This window comes from Chanodichthys erythropterus, chromosome 4 (assembly GCF_024489055.1).
Source record: "Chanodichthys erythropterus isolate Z2021 chromosome 4, ASM2448905v1, whole genome shotgun sequence".
Lineage (NCBI taxonomy): Eukaryota > Metazoa > Chordata > Actinopteri > Cypriniformes > Xenocyprididae > Chanodichthys > Chanodichthys erythropterus.
The window spans coordinates 19926306-19946996 of record NC_090224.1 but is presented as its reverse complement, the minus strand read 5'-3'; the positions used below and the strand labels follow the sequence as shown (position 1 = coordinate 19946996).

General features: G+C 38.2%; 2 protein-coding genes across 2 annotated transcripts in view; both read left to right on the top strand.

The window, feature by feature from the left end:
• The window catches only part of cfap61 (cilia and flagella associated protein 61), a 34686-nt gene extending 18166 nt beyond the window's left edge, over positions 1-16520 (top strand). The window contains exons 18-26 of the mRNA XM_067384431.1: positions 2621-2713; positions 4561-4729; positions 5632-5806; positions 11151-11443; positions 11545-11872; positions 13475-13557; positions 13687-13892; positions 15491-15587; positions 15991-16520. Coding sequence (XP_067240532.1) covers positions 2621-2713; positions 4561-4729; positions 5632-5806; positions 11151-11443; positions 11545-11872; positions 13475-13557; positions 13687-13892; positions 15491-15587; positions 15991-16188 — 1642 coding nt within the window. The 3' untranslated portion in view covers positions 16189-16520. The remainder of the gene's footprint in view (positions 1-2620; positions 2714-4560; positions 4730-5631; positions 5807-11150; positions 11444-11544; positions 11873-13474; positions 13558-13686; positions 13893-15490; positions 15588-15990) is intronic.
• A 1456-nt stretch (positions 16521-17976) lies between these two features.
• On the top strand, positions 17977-20420 carry insm1a (insulinoma-associated 1a). Its single transcript, XM_067383297.1, has one exon. It carries the CDS (start codon positions 18045-18047, stop codon positions 19212-19214), a length of 1170 nt encoding a protein of 389 aa, XP_067239398.1. The 5' UTR covers positions 17977-18044; the 3' UTR covers positions 19215-20420.
• Positions 20421-20691: the final 271 nt, after the last annotated feature.

The following is a 20691-nucleotide window of genomic DNA, read 5'->3' as shown; positions in this document are numbered from 1 at the left end:
TCAATAAATATTTCTTATTATTATCAATGTTGAAAACAGTTGTGCTGCTTCATATTTTTGTGGAAACCATAATACATTTCATGCATTATCAATTTCATGCATTCCCTTGCTGAATATAAGTATTAATTTGGCCCCCAAATTTTTAAACAGAATTGTACACGAAACAAAAAAACAACTTTTTTTCCACACACGTTTAGTATAGTCTCTGAAGGATTTCACTTTTCAGAATGTCATTTTATCGAAAGGATATCAGGAGATGTCAGGAGTTGCAGCTTCTCGCAGAGCGTTTGACCAAACAAAGCTGTGATTTAAGGCGTTCTTGTTTCCTGAAAGCTGATAACTGCCTGGCAACCAGGGGTCGCTCTGCGGTTGTGTGTGTGTGTGTTAACTCCTGCTGCTTTGGCAGGCACTGCGGGCACGCAGCTGTCTAGAGCTGGCAGTGTGCGGAGGTCACGCGCTGGCCCTTTAATTAGCCCTGCCACTGTTCTCTAGGCCGCAATTGGTGTTTGCTGTCGCTAATGACTTGACTAATGAGGCAGTTAGTGTCCACTAAACTTATGGCCGGTCAGCCCCTGTAGAGGCCGCCTAACTAATGGAGAATGTGGAGGCCATTGCCGACAGCGCTTATCTGTCAAGCCAAAACCGTTGGCCCCCCTCACGCTCGCTCTCTTGTCCTTTATCACCCCTGAGGATGGGGTGAAACGCAGGACCATAGAGGACCGATAAAGATGCTTGGCCTCTGCTTGGCCCCTAAACTTAGTAGTCAGACATTGGTCACAATAGAGGCCTGTCAGCTGCTGATAAGGCCAGAACGCTGTGAGCTGGTGGTCAAGAACAGCCTGTGGAGAGAAAACACACACACACACAAGATTAACATTTCACATTGACACACATTCTGGATTTCTTTTTTCTAATATAAAGGATGGACAAATAATTCTGTTTTCCAAATAATTCTATATGGCAATAAAAATGGTAAAAAAAAAATAAAAAAAAAGAAGTTAGTAAATAATCAAAATTTCTCAATTTTACACAAACCCTATTGTGTACTGAATTTGTCAAGCTAAAACAAATAATAATAAAAACAATTATTGTAAGAAAAAAATATTATTATGTTTATCAATATCTACAACAATAATTTAGCTAATTTAAGCTAAATGTGCAACCACATTTTTATTTTATTTGTATTAGTAATATTTTCATGTATATGTATAAATGTTTAAAAAATATATTTATGTTATTTTAGCAATATCATTAATTTAAGTAATTAATGTTTATAGATAAAATAAAAATCACACAAAAAACATTTATGTTAAATTTATGAAGTTTATTTACAATGTCCCATATAAATATTTTAATGTATACCAATTTTTTTAAACTTTATTTTAATGTTATTTTAGCAATAAACATTAATTATGCATTCATTTAATTAATGTTTATGGCTTAAATAAAAATCACACAAACCAATTCATTTAGTGTATTTAGGCATGTCCCAAAAAATGTAAACAAATTTGATGGATACATATTTTTAAATGTTAATGTTATTTTAGCAATAAACCTTAATTAAACATTAATTTTAATTTAATAAAATAAAAATCACACAAGTACATTTATTCTTTACTTTATTCATTTTTTATTATTATTTACTGTATTTATGTCCCAAATTTTTGTTAACAGGTTTCAAAACCTCATAAATGAATAGAAAATAAAATAGACAATAGAATATTTAATGAATTTTGTTAAAAATAAATAAATTGACTTAACGTTTCAAACCCTGTGTTGTACACTGCTGCTCAAAGCGCTGTTAAAAATTGCCATTTTTTTGAAACATTTGCATGTGAATGTTTGTGCAGGAAGGAGTTAAGTGGGGAAAAAACAGCTAAAATAAAAGACAGATAGCTGAAGATGACAGTAGCGGCACTGTCTGTCTGCGTTGCTTAGAGCGCTAGAACGCAGACCTGAGGCTGTGTGTCCAGCGTCCTCCGTCTGATCAAACGTGACGGTCCACAGGCCTCACGCGCTCCTCTTTCTACTCACGCTAGCCTGATTTCCTCTCCTGCCACAGATAGAGATCATGTCTTTCTAGCACATACAAAACAGGTCATTTACATGACAAGAGACCTTTTTACACTCCTGAGGGGACGGGAGGAGGGCGACAGGGGGAGACCACTACACACAGGAAACAAAACAAGAGGGGGAAAAAAGACAAAACAAAAGGAAAGGCTTTTACTGTGATGGTTCGAGAGAAGAAAGCGATTTAATGCAGGCCAGCGCTGCGCTGGAAATTAAGGGATTTCAGCATCTGTCCGTCGAGTGTTTGCAGAATAACCTCACACACTCCGCATGCTTTTGTTCAGGTGTCATCACTGTCCTCTCTTCATTCAATGGTATTCATTTCTGAACAGCAAAAAGAACAAAAAATTGGACAAAAATAGCCTCATTATCCAAAATGGACAAGATCTGTCCTACACAGGATCTGTTCTTCAAAAGAACACGTTTTCTGTACCTGAAGTCGATTAAGAGTATAAACCAGTGTTTCTCATTCGTTCGTATCATGTCGAGATGCAGAAAGTTGATAAAGATGTTTGACTCTCATTTCTCTCTCCTGCTTGTATTTGACCAGTCCTCATCTTCGATTCAACAATCTCACTCTCATCTCCACTCACGGACTTCCAGATCGCTGCTCTGATGATAACATGAGATTTCTGGCTACAAGGTGAGCGATGCATTACAAACGAGAGGCATTTAGACTCCAAGCGGCATATTTCTACTTCATGAGAGAGGGAAAAAAATGGTTATTTCCATTCTATCATACAGATGTGAGGTGCTAAAACATTAAAGCTGTTCTGGTCCCTCATTGGAGTCCAAACTTGAAACATTGACTTGTATTTTAATATTGCATTCCATAAAGTCAATTAATTATAAGCATTATTAATAATTTCTTAGAAGACCAGTTTAGACAGCAGAACTGCACCGCTCCAAAAAAGACAAGAAAAAAGTATGAAAATGATTATTGCAAATGAGATTTAGTGATGCTTTTATATAGTGCAAAACATGATTTTTTTTTTTTATTCATTATTTTTGTTTTAAAAATGTCTACAAAATCTTATTTGTCAATATAGATTTATCTTATTGTATCAAAAATGAGTTTATGCTTAAAACACACACAAAAAAAAAATCAGTTTTAAGTATAAACTCACTTAATTTTGATATTTTTTTCAGAAAACAACACATTTTACTTCATATGTAAGTGTATCTTGACTTAAAGGCACAATATGTAATTTTTTGCCGCTAGAGGGCGCTCATTCAAATCAAAGGCGTAGCTTGATGATGCCTTGATTTCGAGGAATCATGGGGGTTGTTGTCTTCACGTCTACAGCCAGCATGAAGCAGGGTGTGTCTGAAAGCCGTTGGAGCTGAACGATGCCGCTGGAGCGATTGCTAATGAGAGACGAACGCGACACACACGGCTCGAGAGCAGTGGAGCTTTTATTATGCCATAGTCTCCACTTCCGCTTCTTCCGGTCATGTGTGTGTGGGTTAAAGCAGCACTGTTTATCATATTAGATACGTTTGTGTGTTGAAAGTTGGTATAATGCTACTCTGTGCATTCGCTCGGCGGCTGCTATGAGTCACCTGTTGCTCACTGTAGTAAGCTAGATCGATATTAGTTATGGTAAAGCATGGTACTCATGGTAAATCAAGAAAACAAGATTTAAACAAGACTTACTGAGTTGAGCTATATAACAATGATTCGTTTTCTGTCTAAAAATGTAGCCAAACAGCTCATCTGTCTAATAAAAACACATAATATATAAAAGCGTCTTTGGTGTTTCCATGGTTTCTACAAAATAAAATCAAGGTTCGAGGTTGACGTATTGATAGGCGACACATGGACACGATTTGTGTCCTGGTTAAAATTGCTTATATCTGGGATAATGTAAGTACACAAGTCAACAAAATACAGTGGTTTTTAGATATTTTAATCCAAAAATCTTACATATTGTGCCTTTAAGAATGTTATAATAATATTTGTACTGGAAAACAAGCTTCATTTTTGGCAGAGCATCTTGTGTTTTTCTTCAAAGAGGAACAAATAATACTTGACTGGAATGAATAAATCAAGATAAAATTGGGTGAAGTATTACTTTAAAACTGCTTTGGTCTCTCAAGAGATTCTGACCAAGAGGTCTTACCTGAGCTGCGGCTTCACCGAAGGCATCGCTTCCTGGTGCTCATGATGGAAAGCAGGAACTGAGCTCCAGTGAGCGTCTGTTTATCACGTCTGTTAGTGGTTCTGCATGACTGGCACATCTAATCCAATCCACTGATCCAAACAACTGATAAGACACTGTATCAGAGCTCTGGAGAAGAGCTTACACATGAAACCTTGATTCTCAGCATTTCAATTACAGCGTAAAACAGTGAATGAGTCTGTTAACCTTGAGCATTGAGAATCTGAAAAGGTTACACTGAATGATTCCCTGATGTCCTTCTGGCCGCACTTAAAGACTGCTCTTTTCATTGCTGTGTAAGACAGATACCGTTTCTGTTCCTCTACAGTCACTGCTACAGCGATCAGGATCAAGCCCAGCTGTCTTTGCGCTCCTGGATCAGTGTGGTGACGGGTAAGATGAAGGCCATCGACCGCGAGCACAAGCATGTGGAACTGATGGCGAATGGTAAAGTGAGCTATGACTATCTGATCCTCTGCACCGGCCTGCAGTATCAGGTCAGAGACGCACAAACACTACATTAACACAATTCAGTGAACCAAGATGTCACTATGAATTATGAAACATGTATTATGAGCCAACTTAGCTCAGTGTTTGCAAATTAATGCAATGCTAATTTGTTATCCATGCAGAGCACAATAATTAGCACATGAGAAATCAGCTTGTGTGGATGCTGCTGTATTTGGCAAAGTCTGACAATACATTTAGCAGTATTACATTGCAAATACTGAGTATGTAGAAGCTAGAAATATATCAAATAAATTTCTTAATATATGAAATTCATTTAAATAAATTTTAAATATTTGCATTATATATATATATATATATATATATATATATATATATATATATATATATATATATATATATATATATATATATATATATATATATATATCAATTGCGATTAATTGCATCTAACATAAAATTTTGTTTACATAAAATGTGTGTGTGTGTATATATATATATATATATATATATATATATATATAAAAATAAAATAATGTATATACACATATTATGTAAACACAAACTTTCAAACTTTCATGTTAGATGTGATTAATTGATTTGACAGCACTTATAATAACATATAATATTATTTATATTAAATAATTTAATATTAATATGTCAACACAAATAAAAGGTACGTACAGGTACGTGTATATATATATATAAAAGTAAGTATCTGTAATTTCTGTTGACAAATTGATATTAAATTATTTAATATAAATAATATTAATATCAATTTAATATTTAAATTGATTTATTTTTATTTAAATAAATGATAGTAAACAGTGTGGTTAGAGTATAGAAAAATGATATGATTTATTTATTTATATGTATACATATTATACAGAGAAAGAGAGATCAAGATTTATTTTTTCTAATGACACTTCAGATGCCTAGTCTCACCAGTATCGACGTCATTAACCAGACCACCAGCAGTCTGAACCCACATCAGCCCAGATACAGATCCACATGGCCCATTCCGTCCAACCTCTTCACCCTCAACGATCAGCACGACTGCTCAAACGTCCACCAGTGGCTCATGGACAACTTCGTGGAACTGACAGGTGCATTCACTGCAAATTTATAAAGATTTTATTAGCCATTCTTCAGAGCTGAGTCTAGATCAGTGTGACATCCAGACCTCTCTCATGCATAATCTCATTTACCAAGCCACTGTTATTCTAAAGCTGCATCCAACTGTCAGAGCATAACAAGTAGCTAATTAGCGTGAGTGAAATCTAATCTCCTTCCATCCATTTACAGGGGAATATTAATATTAGCAGGGTGAGCTAAGAATTAATCTGCACGGGCAGAGATGAGCCACCGCTATCTGTCTGATTAAGCCTATTATATTTACTAATTACAGCCTCCTTTAATAATCCAGGAAGTAGTGCAATTATCAGTGAATGCTAATTATACCGTCTGCACATGAAAGATATCAATTTAGTGGCATGAGAATTTGTATTTGGGTCAACCAGAGAGGCTTCTCTGGGTCTGGCTCCGAATAAGTTGTCAACACAAATTACCTGATAATAGTTTTGGCAGAAATCCTGTTCGGGTTGAAAACATCCCTGTGCTCAGAGGTTGAGTGTTGTGCAGTGCTGGCTGTGGTTCAGCACCATGGACAGGGCATTGAGCGAGGCTTTCTCAAACTGTTCAGCTGTACAGCGCTGCATGGGGAAAGAAGCACATTCATTCACCACACAGATGATATGTAAATGACCGCCATTACAAAATCCTATTTAACATATACTGGCATAAAGAAATCTGGAGCTATAAAACTGCATGTGTGAGATGAATAGAAGACAAAACCACATTTATATTGATGCACATTTAATATTATTTTGTATACATCAAAGCGGACCGGTTATGCAAAATTCACTTTTATATGGTGTTTGAACACAGAAGTGTGTCCACAGTGTGCAACAAGAAGCTTATAATGGTAAAAATCCAACCTCTCCTTTTTTATATAATCCCCATAAATCATTAACAGTCTCTCCAAATGAGTGGTTCCAGATTTCCCCCTACTCTTACGTAAGAGCCCCGCCCATGACTGGTGACGATCTGCCCTATTGGCTCAGCTCCGCCCCTCAGAGAGCTGTACACATCCCGCCATGTTTATCTCCTCACAAGAGCATTTAACAGCAGCGTTCAAGTAAGAAAAGTATTCTTATTAAAGCTACTAAGCAGTAGGTACTGTATTACGCTACTGTCACTTTAATACACAGATCCACTATACATGCAATTCTAACCGCCTGTGAACTCCGTGTGTTTTTGACATAACCTTGTGAGAATTTGACAGGTGTAATAAGACATGTAAGAGAAATCAGTTTAATACTCACAGGAAGCGCCATCTGACAGCCAGCTTTTTGTGCAAGTGTTTTGGATGTGTGAACCCGAGCCGGACTTGGGACCCGACCCGGATGGGAATGAGGTTTTGGGGGGGGGGGTCAGTGTAATGGACATAGGCCGATAAGAGCTGTGTGTGTAAATCTCATTCCCTTGATCTCAAGAGGCACTCTAGAGACTGCAGTCTTTAGCCTCGTTAGAGCGCCCGACTCCCACGTCTGAGACCACAGTTCAAATCCCACCTGTAGCGGGTCAGTAGAACCAGTTACATGCACTCAGAAAAACATTTAATCAGAAGTTTAAAAAGTTGTGGCTTTAAAACAGAGGTGTAAAGAGCACCTGAAAACCACACTTGAGTAAAAGTACAGATACCTTACAGTGAAAATTACTCACCAGTTCCAAAATGACTTGAGTAAAAGTCATAGAGTATCTGATTTTAACAGTACTTAAGTGTTTTACTCATACTGAATGTAGGCTCAAATTGCACTAGTCCTCAATACCTAAGAGACGTGCAAGTGAAAATAAGAAACAATTGATTTGTAAGATAAGAAATCATGTTTATTTTCTAAAATCAAATTAAAACTGAACACCTTAATATTGCAATAAATCAAGGTTGACAACAGCCTCTTAAACGTCTACAAACTCTCAAATGTCATTTAAGCTCAAGTGCACAAAAAGGCCATGAGTCAATCAATATCCATCAAAAAAGTCCCGTCAATATAGCGGAAAAATAAAATAATGTTACGTAAAATTAAATTGTCAAAGACTGCTTGCACTGGATGAGCTGGTTTCGGCCTCATCACCGGCTGCATGACCTCATTTCATAAATCAGACACCTGCGATTCAGCAACTACCTGCTAATGCACTCGCATTCGTGTAAAGTAGCCTTGTTGAAAGATAGGGTGAGTAAGGGCAAAACGCACAAGATATATTATCTCCAATGCCCATAGATGGCAATATTGCTTCTTTATAGCATAAACAGACTGCTGCAGAAAAGGTTAGGTGCCATGAAATATGTAATGTGTAATTGCATTACTTAACTCAAATGTATTGGAGTAAAAAGTGCATTTACTTAAGTAGATAGTAAAAGTTGCAAATATCTTTGATACACAGTACAACTACAAAGTAGCCAAAAAGATACTTAAGTACAGTAACTAATTACATTTACTCAAGTACTTTACACCTCTGCTTTAAAACGCATGCAAATAATAAACTGCAGTGTCACATGAGCATGACCGTGATAGAGATGGTAATCAAAACCAAACAGATGTTTTACTTTTTGGCAGAGTATCTGAGGTATCAGTTATACAGGCTCCGCCCTCTTCTGGAAAGCGGAGCGGGGAGCAGCAGCTCATTTGCATTTAAAGACACATGCAAAAAAAAAACAGCATGTTTTTCCTTCCACTCAAAAATAGGCATTTACAACATGATACAGTAAATGAATGGTGGAGTATTTTGAGCTGAAACTTCACAGACACATTCTGGGGACACCTGAGACTTATATTACATCTTGTAAAAAGGGCTATAATAGGTCCCCATGTAAAGCTGCAGTCCGTAACTTTTTTTAGTTAAAAATTATCCAAAATCAATTTCTGAGCAAGTACATAACCAGCCAGTGTTCAAAACTATCTAAAACTACATTGATTCACAACGGTAAGCTTGTAATAATGTTTTATAATAAGAGAGTTACTGGTGGGTTTCAGTGGGAAATTTCAGCATGCAGCCGTTCGTCTTTGCATCATTACATCACGTCAGTCCAAGCTAGTAGCTGTATCATGTGAGGATGCTGCGTGTAGCGGATCATTTATAGCCTTTTCTCACAGAAGCTGAAATAATTAAACTTATCATTTTGATGGTGGATTGCAATCCAGAAAGATCTAGATGACAGTCATCAGTGACAACTGGAGATTCACCCGTAGTCAAAAGCAAAAGACGTCGGACTGTGGAGTGGCTACAGAAATTGAAATCTACAGGTAACACTAATACACACTAAATACACATAGTCACGCAATGCTGATGTTGTTAACATTAAAGGTGCCCAAGAATGCTTTTTCACAAGATGTAATATAAGTCTAAGGTGTCTCCTGAATGTGTCTGTGAAGTTTCAGCTCAAAATACCCCATTGATTTTTTTTAATTAATTTTTTTAACTGCCTATTTTGGGGCATCATTAACTATACACTGATTTTGGCAGCACGCCGCCCCTTTAAATCGCATGCTCCCTGCCACACAAGCTCTCGACTAAATTACAGTGCATTTACAAAGTTCACACAGCTAATATAACCCTCAAATGGATCTTTACAAGATGTTCGTCATGCATACTGCATGCATGCTTCGAATTATGTGAGTAAAGTATTTATTTTGATGTTTACGTTTGATTCTGTATGAGTTTGAGGCTATGCTCTGTGGCTAATGGCTAATGCTACACCTGTTGGAGAGATTTATAAAGAATGAAGTTGTGTTTATGAATTATACAGACTGCAAGTGTTTAAAAATGAAACTAGCGACGGCTCTTGTCTCCGTGAATACAGTAAGAAACGATGGTAACTTTAACCACATTTAACAGTACATTAGCAACATGCTAACAAAACATTTAGAAAGACAATTTACAAATATCACTAAAAATATCATGGATCATGTCAGTTATTATTGCTCCATCTGCCTTTTTTCACTGTTGTTCTTGCTTGCTTACCTAGTCTGATGATTCAGCTGTGCACATATCCAGACGTTAATACTGCCTTTCCTTGTCTAATGCCTTGAACATGGGCTGGTATATGCAAATATTGGGGTCATACATATTAATGATCCCGACTGTTACGTAACTGTCGGTGTAATGCTGAGATCCGCGTGTTTCCGGAAGTCTTTTAAATAAATGAGATTTATATAAGAAGGAGGAAGCAATGGGGTTTGAAACTCAATGTATGTCTTTTCCATGTACTGAACTCTTGTTATTCAACTATGCCAATATAAATTCAATTTTTGATCCTAGGGCACCTTTAACTATTTGAGAACAAAGTATAACAGTAATAATAATTTGCATAATTTGGCATGATCCTAGCTGAGCCATTGTTAGATTTAAACACCATTGGCAGCTCATTTATTGTAGCTAATGCTTTTTTTCTCAGTTGGTCAGAACAAAAGTGGCAGACATGTTACTTGTTCAGATGACATTTTCTGGTGAAAATTCTTATTTTGTTCATACTTCCAAGACATAGAATCTGTGTTTCCGAAGTACAGTATCCACCGGTGTGGTGACTGACACCAAACATTAGATTCATCCGCCAATGCACAAAACACGCAACGAGAATAATTCGGCATATAACTGCAATTGCAGATTTCAAACAGAGATTGCAGCAAAGAGGCAAAACTTCCGGACTGTAGCTTTAATGTTATATTCTGATAAATGAATGAACTATTTAATGAGCACTGATGATAACAGCAATATGATCAAAGTAATCATGCTTTAAACACAGCCAAATTCATGTATTTATACCCATGTATAAGATGATTTTACACACCAATCATCTGTCATTATACAGGATCATGCATTTGCGCCTTATATATTCACTCGGTGTTATGTGAGCTCCGACTGATTAGTTTTCATACTTGAGTACACTAATATTAACATCAAAGACCTTCCTTCACAATAGATCTCAATTAAATCAATCCAGCACTGATGGTGTAAGAGGGTTTCTGACACTGTTTAGATGCAGCAGTGAAAGGACATCACTTCCTTCATCTTCTCTTCCTTCTTTCTTTCCCATCTTCTAACCTAAAAAAACCTTCTCCAGGTTGCTAAGTGACCCTTCTCGGTTTCATTGTCACTGATATTATCTCTCCAAATGGCCGTAATAAATTGCTTCCCTTCCTCCTTGCGGAGGGTAAATGGCATTAAGTTTATTTTACTGTTAAGTAAACCATCTTTCTATTGGAGGGAATGTAACGATGAATTATCGTTGGTGTGGATGTGGAGGAAGTCTAGTGTCTTATGTTGTCAAATCAGGCTGCCTTTTTTAATGTGAACTGTGTAAAGTATTCACCACCAACAAATCTGTCATAGGCGACGCTGTGGTATACGGAAACACCATTGACGTGTACACCTGTGTGGAGACGCTCATGCGCCTCGGTGTCAGCGGCCGCCGGATTCATGTAGTCCATCCTCCGAAAGATGACCCATCTTCCTGTTTCCATGATGGCTCAGTGGATCATGCAGTGAAACAGGCTCTGGAAAAGGAGGAAGTCCAAATCCATCATGACTGCCTGTTGAAGCATCTCAACGATGGTCAACCCACAGATCCCGTGACATCGGTGTCCTTCACCACTGACGGTCCGACCCGGCGACTGGAGTGTGCGGTTAGGAACAGAAACTCATTTAATGTACTCGTTTAATGGTTGTGTGATGTTCAGCCCATCATGATTTGGAAAACACTTTAAATGCTGTGTGTTTGTCACAGGTGTTTTTCAGCTTCTCTTGTAAATCCGTCGACCGCGACGCCTTCAAGGCCATCAATGATGCCTGTTTAGTGTTTGATGGCCATTTGGTGGTAGATACCACCTCCCATACCAACGACTCCTCCATATACGCCGCTGGCCCTTTGACCAAATACTCCCGGCGTTACCATGCTGACCAGTGGAGCGATTCCTGCTTTAATTCTAACGAGGTGGGGCAGAGTTTGGCATCTGTTGTCTTGCCCTTATGTGACCCGACCCTGGAGCGTCCCGCCGGCCCACCGTCTGACCAGGAGCACCTCATTCCACTCTACAGTCAGGCCAAGATCCAAGGTCACTATTCTCCTTCTGTATTTCTGAATCACAAGCCCAGTACAGGTGCAGGTGGTTAAAATGTTTAGCATGTGTTGCGTCACCCAGTTTCCCCCCTTATCTAATTCTGACCGACACCAAACTATTGACAGTTCATTTGCATAATCTAATCACAGGCTAAGTGATTATAGCAGAATGGACCATCTGTTACACAGAAACACAGTGTCTGATATGAGATAAACAGCTTTATAATCATATTTGTGGTGTTCAGGGCGAAATGCTATTAATTTTGTGTTTGTAAAAACAAGGGGTTATGAGGAATATATGGAAGCTTGTTTCTGCCACTGAATAAAAAATAAAAGAGGTAATTGGGAATTTTTATCTCGCAATTCTCAGAATTGCATGATATAAACTCACAACTGTGAGTTATGAAGTCAGAATTGTGTGATATGAAGACACAATTGTGAGATATAAACTCGCAATTCAGAGAAAAAAAAGTCAGTCTTTTTCCCCCTCAGAATTGGACTTATGTTTATATCTCACAATTCTGACTATTTTTGCAATTGCGAGTTTATATCTAAAAATTCTGACTTTATTTTTGCAATTGTGAGTTTATTTCTCACAATTCTGACCATTTTTGCAATTGTGAGTTTATATCTTGCAATTCTGACTTTATTTTTTGCAATTGTGAGTTTATTTCTCTCAATTCTGACTTTATTTCTTGCAATTTTGAGTTTATTTCTCACAATTCTGACTTTATTTCTTGTAATTTTGAGTTTATTTCTCACAATTCTGACTATTTTTGCAATTGCGAGTTTATATCTAAAAATTCTGACTTTATTTTTGCAATTGTGAGTTTATTTCTCACAATTCTGACTTTATTTCTTGTAATTTTGAGTTTATTTCTCACAATTCTGACTATTTTTGCAATTGTGAGTTTATATCTTGCAATTCTGACTTTATTTTTTGCAATTGTGAGTTTATTTCTCTCAATTCTGACTTTATTTCTTGCAATTTTGAGTTTATATCTCACAATTCTGACTTTATTTCTTGTAATTTTGAGTTTATTTCTCACAATTCTGACTATTTTTGCAATTGCGAGTTTATATCTAAAAATTCTGACTTTATTTTTGCAATTGTGAGTTTATTTCTCACAATTCTGACCATTTTTGCAATTGTGAGTTTATCTTGCAATTCTGACTTTATTTTTTGCAATTGTGAGTTTATTTCTCTCAATTCTGACTTTATTTCTTGCAATTTTGAGTTTATATCTCACAATTCTGACTTTATTTCTTGTAATTGCGAGTTTATATCTCACAATTCTGACTATTTTTGCAATTGCGAGTTTATATCTAAAAATTCTGACTTTATTTTTGCAATTGTGAGTTTATTTCTCTCAATTCTGACTTTATTTCTTGCAATTTTGAGTTTATTTCTCACAATTCTGACTATTTCTTGCAAATGCAAGTTTATATCTCACAATTCTGACTTTATTTCTTGCAATTGCGAGTTTATATCTTGCATATAAATATGATAAAGTCTCAATTATCTTTTTAATTGTTTTAATCCATGGCGGGAACAAGCTTCCATAGGAATAACTTGTAATAATACTCACATTCACAGGGGGAAGATTACCAGGCGGCTACAATTACCTCCGTGTCGCAAAACCAACATCCAAAGGACATGAACCTCCATCAGCTCAGAAAGTACGTTTAAATTCTGCAGGTCAAAATCAAATATTAGTCTGCATCATATCACAGAACAATCGTAGTAGATTACTTTAGGTGTTGCATTAGGAGCCAAAAAGGTCTGTCTTTATTATTTGTGTCCTGCAGGGTCGTGACATGGTGACTGGCCGCACTGAAACGGGGAACTACTTTCATCTGCATCTCAGCCAGCATGATGTGGTGGAGAGCATCACATGCCTCTCGAAGAATGCACTTCCCGTCTCGAACCTCCTGTGTCTCTATGGGAAACACCAGCTGCTGCTGAATCATCTCTGCTCACGCTACCACGAGGGTTTGGTCCATGACTTGTACAGGTCCAACCTTCTCACATAAAAAATTCATTTTTCTGTCACCGTCAGACAATGCATTTACACACTAAACGAACTAAGTCAGGGCTAAAGTCAGGCCTGATCCTAAATTACAATGTACAGCTTTCAAAGACTAACTCTTCATTTCAAATCTAAAAAAAATTCTACAATGAAAGTTCTACACTACAATCTAATTGACATTCAAAACATGTCTATTTAACATAATACCTTGATACCTTATTCATGGTGGAAATAATAAACATTATAGAACCAGGTTTGATTGTTCAAATACCAAACCTAACAACTAATTGAATTAATGCACAGGATTATTTATGACACTTCAAACCTTAATCATATCTGTCCTCATGTGGTCACACTTTATATAAAGATCCATTTCCGACAGTGTGACCTCTGCTCCAAAAATTTTACCACCACTGACCCTTCACCACCAGAGCCATTGTCCTGCATTACTAATCTGTTTATGCAGGTGTGCAATCCGCTTTGCCACACCACCAGGAGACAATAGTTAAGCCACCCAGCAGTGCTGATCACACTTATCAAAATGGGATTCTTCACTGCTCTTTTGTCATGACTCTGAATGTGGCCGGCACTCAATGTCATTACAGAGAACGGCTGATCATCAAGACCTGTGAACATAATTGATCAACCGTGCTGCTATACGGAGGATATTAGATGAACATGCTGTGTGTCCAGAGTTAAAGTGACAGTTCACCCAAAAATGAAAGTTCTGTCATTATTTACTCACCCTCATGTCGTTCCACACCTGTTTGTGGTTTTTCATGAAGTGCAAAAGGACCATCTCATTTCTACAGTGTCCATATGCTCTAAAAAAAGACAAAACACCATAAAAACATCATTAAAAATTGCATGTCTAGCAAGTCATAGACATAATGATAGAATTCTGAGTGAACAACAAGTTTGGGGTTGATAAGATTTTTTTAATGCTTTTGAAAATTCTCTTCTGCTCACCAAGATCAAAAATACAGTAACAACTGTAATATTGTGGAAATATTATTACAATTTAAAATATCTGTTTTCTATGTGAATAAATATTCAAATATAATTTATTCCTGTGATCGAAGCTGAATTTTCAGCATCATTACTCCAGTATTCAGTGTCACATGATCCTTTTGTGCATATTATGGAAATTGTTAAAAATTTGCATTATTCTTTGATCAAAACAATGAAAGATCCACACACGAGAATGAAGACAAAAAATATCCAACAAATTTGCACTTTTTGTAGCCTCTGGATAATAAATTTGTTGGAGATTTTTTGACTTCATTCTCGTGTGCGGATCTTTGGAGTTATCTTTGGATCCACGCACCACCAGAAGCTGTATGTATAAGTATTTGTTTGGATTGTGATCTGGCGCTATGCTTTTCCAATTTTTCCTTATTATTCTTTGATGCATTTATTCAAAATAGATTTTTTTAACATTATAAATGTCTTTACTGTCACTTTAGACACATTTAATTCATCTATGTTGAATAAAAGTATTAATTTCTTTCAACCTCAGACTTTAAACAGAAGTGTATGTCTTTAAATCCAAACATAACTTTTTAATTTCCTCTTTTCCGCAGTTATTTTAGAGAGAACTGGTGCTTGGCTCTTTATCACGACCGCTTTGCTGACTTTGAACAGGAGGTGCGCCAAATCATGGACTCAGCCAAACTAGAGGTCGGTTTCCTGTACATCTACATCTATGTTTGAATCATTTACCCTCTGAAAAGACTTTCCAAAACTTGTCAAATAAACAATTACGTAACATGGTTCCACACGCACAGTTCATTTTAATGCAATGTAGCTCCGGTGGGCAGAAATGCAACCAGATCAGATGTTAAAAATAAAATATAAAATAAAAATCAGATGCAACACAAATGCGTTTGTCCAAGTCTGGCAAGTAAAGCATCTTGCTAAAAGTTGGGTCTTGAATATGGAAATAAACATGGGGGGAAAACTAGACAGGTTCCTTTAAAAGGTGCTTCAAACATGATTATAAGATTTAATAAAATGTTTGTTTACTATGAAGAACATCTCACTTAGGAACACAAAAAAATTGTATAGTGTCTTGTCTCCACAGGGTGAGAGTGGTTCGGTGTCAATTCAAGAGGCTCTTCAGAAGATAGTGGACGATAAAGCAGAGTCCGATCAGCCGACGAGTCTCAGCGAGGTGTTTCAGAAAAGCGAGGCTTATTCTGCCCTGAGAAAGACTGTTCTGGATTATCTGAAGTACAACAGATACCATCTGACCATGTACGCCCGGCCGGGACTGCTCTAATCAATATCCATTTTACATTTATTCACTACTTCTTCTTTTGTTTCTTTATTTCTTTACATTTGCTGCACCATATGTCACATTGTGGGGGGTGGGGGCCAAAGAACTTGAGCAAATAAATACAGCTTCTTGTTTTGTCAAAAGCAAATGTTTGGTGTGTACTGAGTGACAATTCATTAACAATATCTGACTTTGCTCTTTTGAATAGTCTGTGTATGTGTTATCCAGTACTGGGTTGTATATTATGCTGAGATCTTGAAGGCAGTGCGGCGGGGCAGATAAGAGCAGCAGAACGAGGGTGAAGATGGAGCGCAGCAGCAGCTGTATGATAATGAACGTGGGGCAGAAAATCACAGACGCATGATCCAACAGTCACATAGCTCGTGTATGGGTAGTAATGCCACCAGATCAGATTTTAAACATAACAACAAATGAAAATAAAACAAATTAAATAAAATTAAACTATTTCAGATGCAACAAATGTGTTTTTCTAAAAGCTGGGTCTTGATTGTGGAAATAAATACAATAAAAAATGCAGTAAAAAAAAACACAGGTTTCTCTAAAATGCAAATCAAGTGAAATAGTAAAAATGCTAAGTTAAAAACAACCCAAGTTGGGTTGAAAATGGACAAACCCAGTGATCGTTTTGTTTCATTTAACTCAACTATTGTTTAAAAAATGACTGTATTGTTTGCTTAAAACTAACCCAAAATATGTTGGAAATGAACATTAATAAGTTCAATGAATAATAATTAAATAATAAACATTTAATTCCTTATTAATAAATGTTCACCTTTTGATTATTGTTGTTGCCTCTAGTAATTATGTCTGATTTTCAACCTATTTTGGGTTCATTTTAAACATCAGATGTCAGATGCAACAAATGTGTTAGTCCAAGTTAGGCAATCTGGTCTTGTGTGTAGAAATACAATTAAAAAAAGTTTCCTCTAAAACGAGTTATGAAATGACAGAGTGCTTCAAAAGTGTTGTTCTGGAACTACAATAACGCCATTTATGTGATGCTCCTCTCCGAATGATTGCGCTGATGGAGATTACGCGAAATTCCGCTATGACGAGACCGTTGCATTGGAATGACATCATCACACACGAGCGCAATGATGATGATGATGATGATGATGGCACGGGTGAGTTTGAGACAGGAATGAGTCCGTTTGAACAGAAGGATGATGTGCGTCTGTCCCCACAGCTCGCGCAAGCGTGTCTTTTGTGATGCAAACGAGAGGAGCCTCTTTTATGAATTATGTATGCGCGCAATGAGTGATTAATACGTCCAGCATTCAACTGTCGCACATGTCCTAAGCCTGCAGGCGTCTGATTTATACATTTAATTAGTTTCGAGACAAATTACGCACGGCCCTCGCAGCCCTTTTGCAACTGATTTCAAAACATTTGTGTTAAAACTGCGCCGAGTATTAAAAATTGAACATTGCGCGAGTTCTTTGTTGCCATTTCCCCCTTTTTAATTTGAAATTCTGATGCTCTAAGAGTGAAGGAGACCCTAAAGGATGCTGACAAAGGCAGGGCACGTGCGCATTGACGGGAAGCATCAAAGCGTGAAAAGAGGAGGAACCAGCGTGTGCCTAAAGCATCCTAATATAATAAACCTCAGGTACATCTGCCCGAGCAATCTGCAGACCCTCCCATCTCCAAATCCATTGGGATTCCAGCTCCATCTGATTGGACGAGGCAGCGAGGGGCGAGAACAATGTCATCATTCCTGCTTAAAAAGACTGCTGCTATGCCTCCGTGATGGAAAGATCACCGCACGCGTCCAAATATAGTAAAACCAGGTGTGCCTCTGATTTCAACCCGTCTGAAGTGCCTTTCAGCTGGCGAAGATGCCCAGAGGATTTTTAGTCAAAAGAAATAAGAAAGCGACACCTGTTTCCTACCGCGTCCGCTCGGAGGAGGATGAGCAGGGCGCGTTTCCAGCCGCGCAGCAGGACGCGCTGTGCGCGCGCCGCCCGGCTTCACCCGTGCAGTTCGGGAACCCCGAAACAGTCTACCGATCCATGTACAGCCCGACCCGACCCGTGAGCAGAGAGCACGAGAGGGCGTGTTTGGAAAGGCGCTTCAATCTCGGCTCACCAATTTCAGCGGAGTCCTTCCCGGCTGCGCCCAATGGCTCCGATCACGCGCCGTTCGCGCCCGTGGATCTTAAAATCGGCACCAGCAACAGTAACCGAACCGGCACCACAGTAGCCACCAAAAGACCCGCATCAGACGCAGAGCGCAAAGGCAAACCCGCGTCCAAGAAAGCCAAAGCCATGCGCAAATTGCAGTTTGAGGACGAGATGACCACTTCCCCGGTGCTGGGCTTGAAGATCAAAGAAGGTCCGGTGGAGCAGAAGCCCAGATCTCAGTGCACAGGCGGCGACAAGCCGCTCGGCGAGTTCGTGTGCCAGCTGTGCAGAGAGGCGTACGCCGATCCCTTCTCCCTAGCCCAACACAAGTGCTCCAGGATCGTCCGGATCGAGTACAGGTGCCCCGAATGCGACAAGCTCTTCAGCTGCCCGGCGAACCTGGCCTCGCACCGGCGGTGGCACAAACCCAAACCGCAGAACCCGGAAAGCAATAAGACCCCCGCGCCCGAGAAAGACGAGACTTCCAGCGACAGGGACACTCCTAGTCCTGGACTTTCCGAATCTGGCTCGGAAGACGGCCTGTATGATTGCCAGCACTGCGGGAAGAAGTTCAAACGTCAAGCGTACCTGAAAAAGCACGTGACGGCGCATCACGAAGCGTGCGATAAATCCCAAAGCCAAGCGCCTCTGAATCTCAGCGCCTCCGAGTGCCACCTGTGCCCGGTGTGCGGGGAAAACTTCCCGAGCAGAATGAGCCAGGAGAGGCACATCCGTCTGCAGCACTCGGCGCAGGTTTACCCGTGCAAATACTGTCCCGCCATGTTTTACAGCTCACCGGGACTCACGAGACACATCAACAAATGCCACCCGTCGGAAAACAGGCAGGTCATCCTGCTTCAGATGCCGGTGCGTCCAGCCTGCTGAACAGAACAGCGCTGTGCCTTAAACCAGTGCTCCCCAATCCAACCCTAACAGCGCACATTTTGGATTTGACACGACTATTATTACAGGAGGACGGGTCGGGAAGCACTGCCTTAAACCACAGAATCAACCTGGATGAGACTGACTGCGAATCCTGCTATTTTTCCAAGTCTACACTCTTAACAACAAAGGTTCCTAAGGAGGTTTGCATTAGAACCAGCATTATTATTATGTTTTTTTTTTTTTTTTTGCTCTGAAGAACACTTTCAAAATTCTAAAGAACCTTTCGTGGAATGTTAAAGTTCTTCATGGAAGCATCAGTGTCTCAATAATGCAGAACCTTTGTTTCTGAGAGTGTAAGGTAGTTTATCTGGAGGAGGTTCAACAGGTTAGACTGTTCGCTTATTTTTCTAGGATCTCCGCACAAGTGCTTTTAGCTTTTAGACCTAAGAATCCTAGAACATGCCTTGAATTCACAGGCTGTACATACGTTTCCATCGTTTCTAGCTTTAATAGAGCTTGTGAATCTGTGGACTTTGACTGTAGCTTTCAAAACTGACAAGGGTTTCTCCCTTTAGTGTAGCCGGAAATGCCTTGAATTAGATCTCGACATGCTGTAAAACTGCCTTAATCATGTAAATGTTGGAGGGATTGCAGTTGCTGATAATAATTTTTATATTGTTGTTATTATTCTTATTATTGTGTGTGTATATGTTTGTGATTATTTATCTTATCATTATTGTTATTATTATTTATTTATTTCAAATGTTTTATTTAAATTATTTGCCTAATTCATTTGTGATTGATTTGAAATTTGTCTCGACAGCCAAATGTTTCGTTTATTGATCTAAAGATCAGTTTCTTCGTCTGCTGAAAGTCTGAAATTCACCTTGCATTAGATACAATCGTTTATTAATTTATTTTTTTATGATTTACGTGTTCAGTGCTTGTGTGTTTCTGCAGTTGCTATTTGTCCAAAAATGCTTAAAATAATAATAATAATAATAAACAGTCCAAAAAGTCAAAATGGGATCCACGTTTGATGCGACATTCCAGCAATCTGAAGACCAGAGACGTGCGTGTTGTCATGTGGAAACCCAGACACTGTGAACACATAGAAGTACATCATCATCATCACCACCATCACCGTCATCTATACAATGAAAACTGGATTCTGTACCAAGATACGTCTGCACTTAATAAAACACATCAACCTAAAACAGTCTGTTTGTCTGTGATTAATTACATCCTGAGACGTAATCGAGCTCAAACTGATTATTAACAATGAAGAGCAGAGCAACTGTTTGATATATTTTTCTAATTCCTGTAGAATTTGTGCTCATATGGAAACTAAATGGAATATTTGTACTTTTTAAATCATTAAATTGAACTTTAAATGACTTTTCCAGCAGTATAGGCCAGGATATAGTTATAGTAAAGAGGTTGTTGATGCAATTCTTCATCTAAAACTATTTGAAAC

What these genes read in the sequence shown, in the direction of transcription:
- insm1a (XM_067383297.1), top strand. Translation starts at nt 18,045, where the DNA reads ATGCCCAGAGGATTTTTAGTCAAAAGAAATAAGAAAGCGACACCTGTT.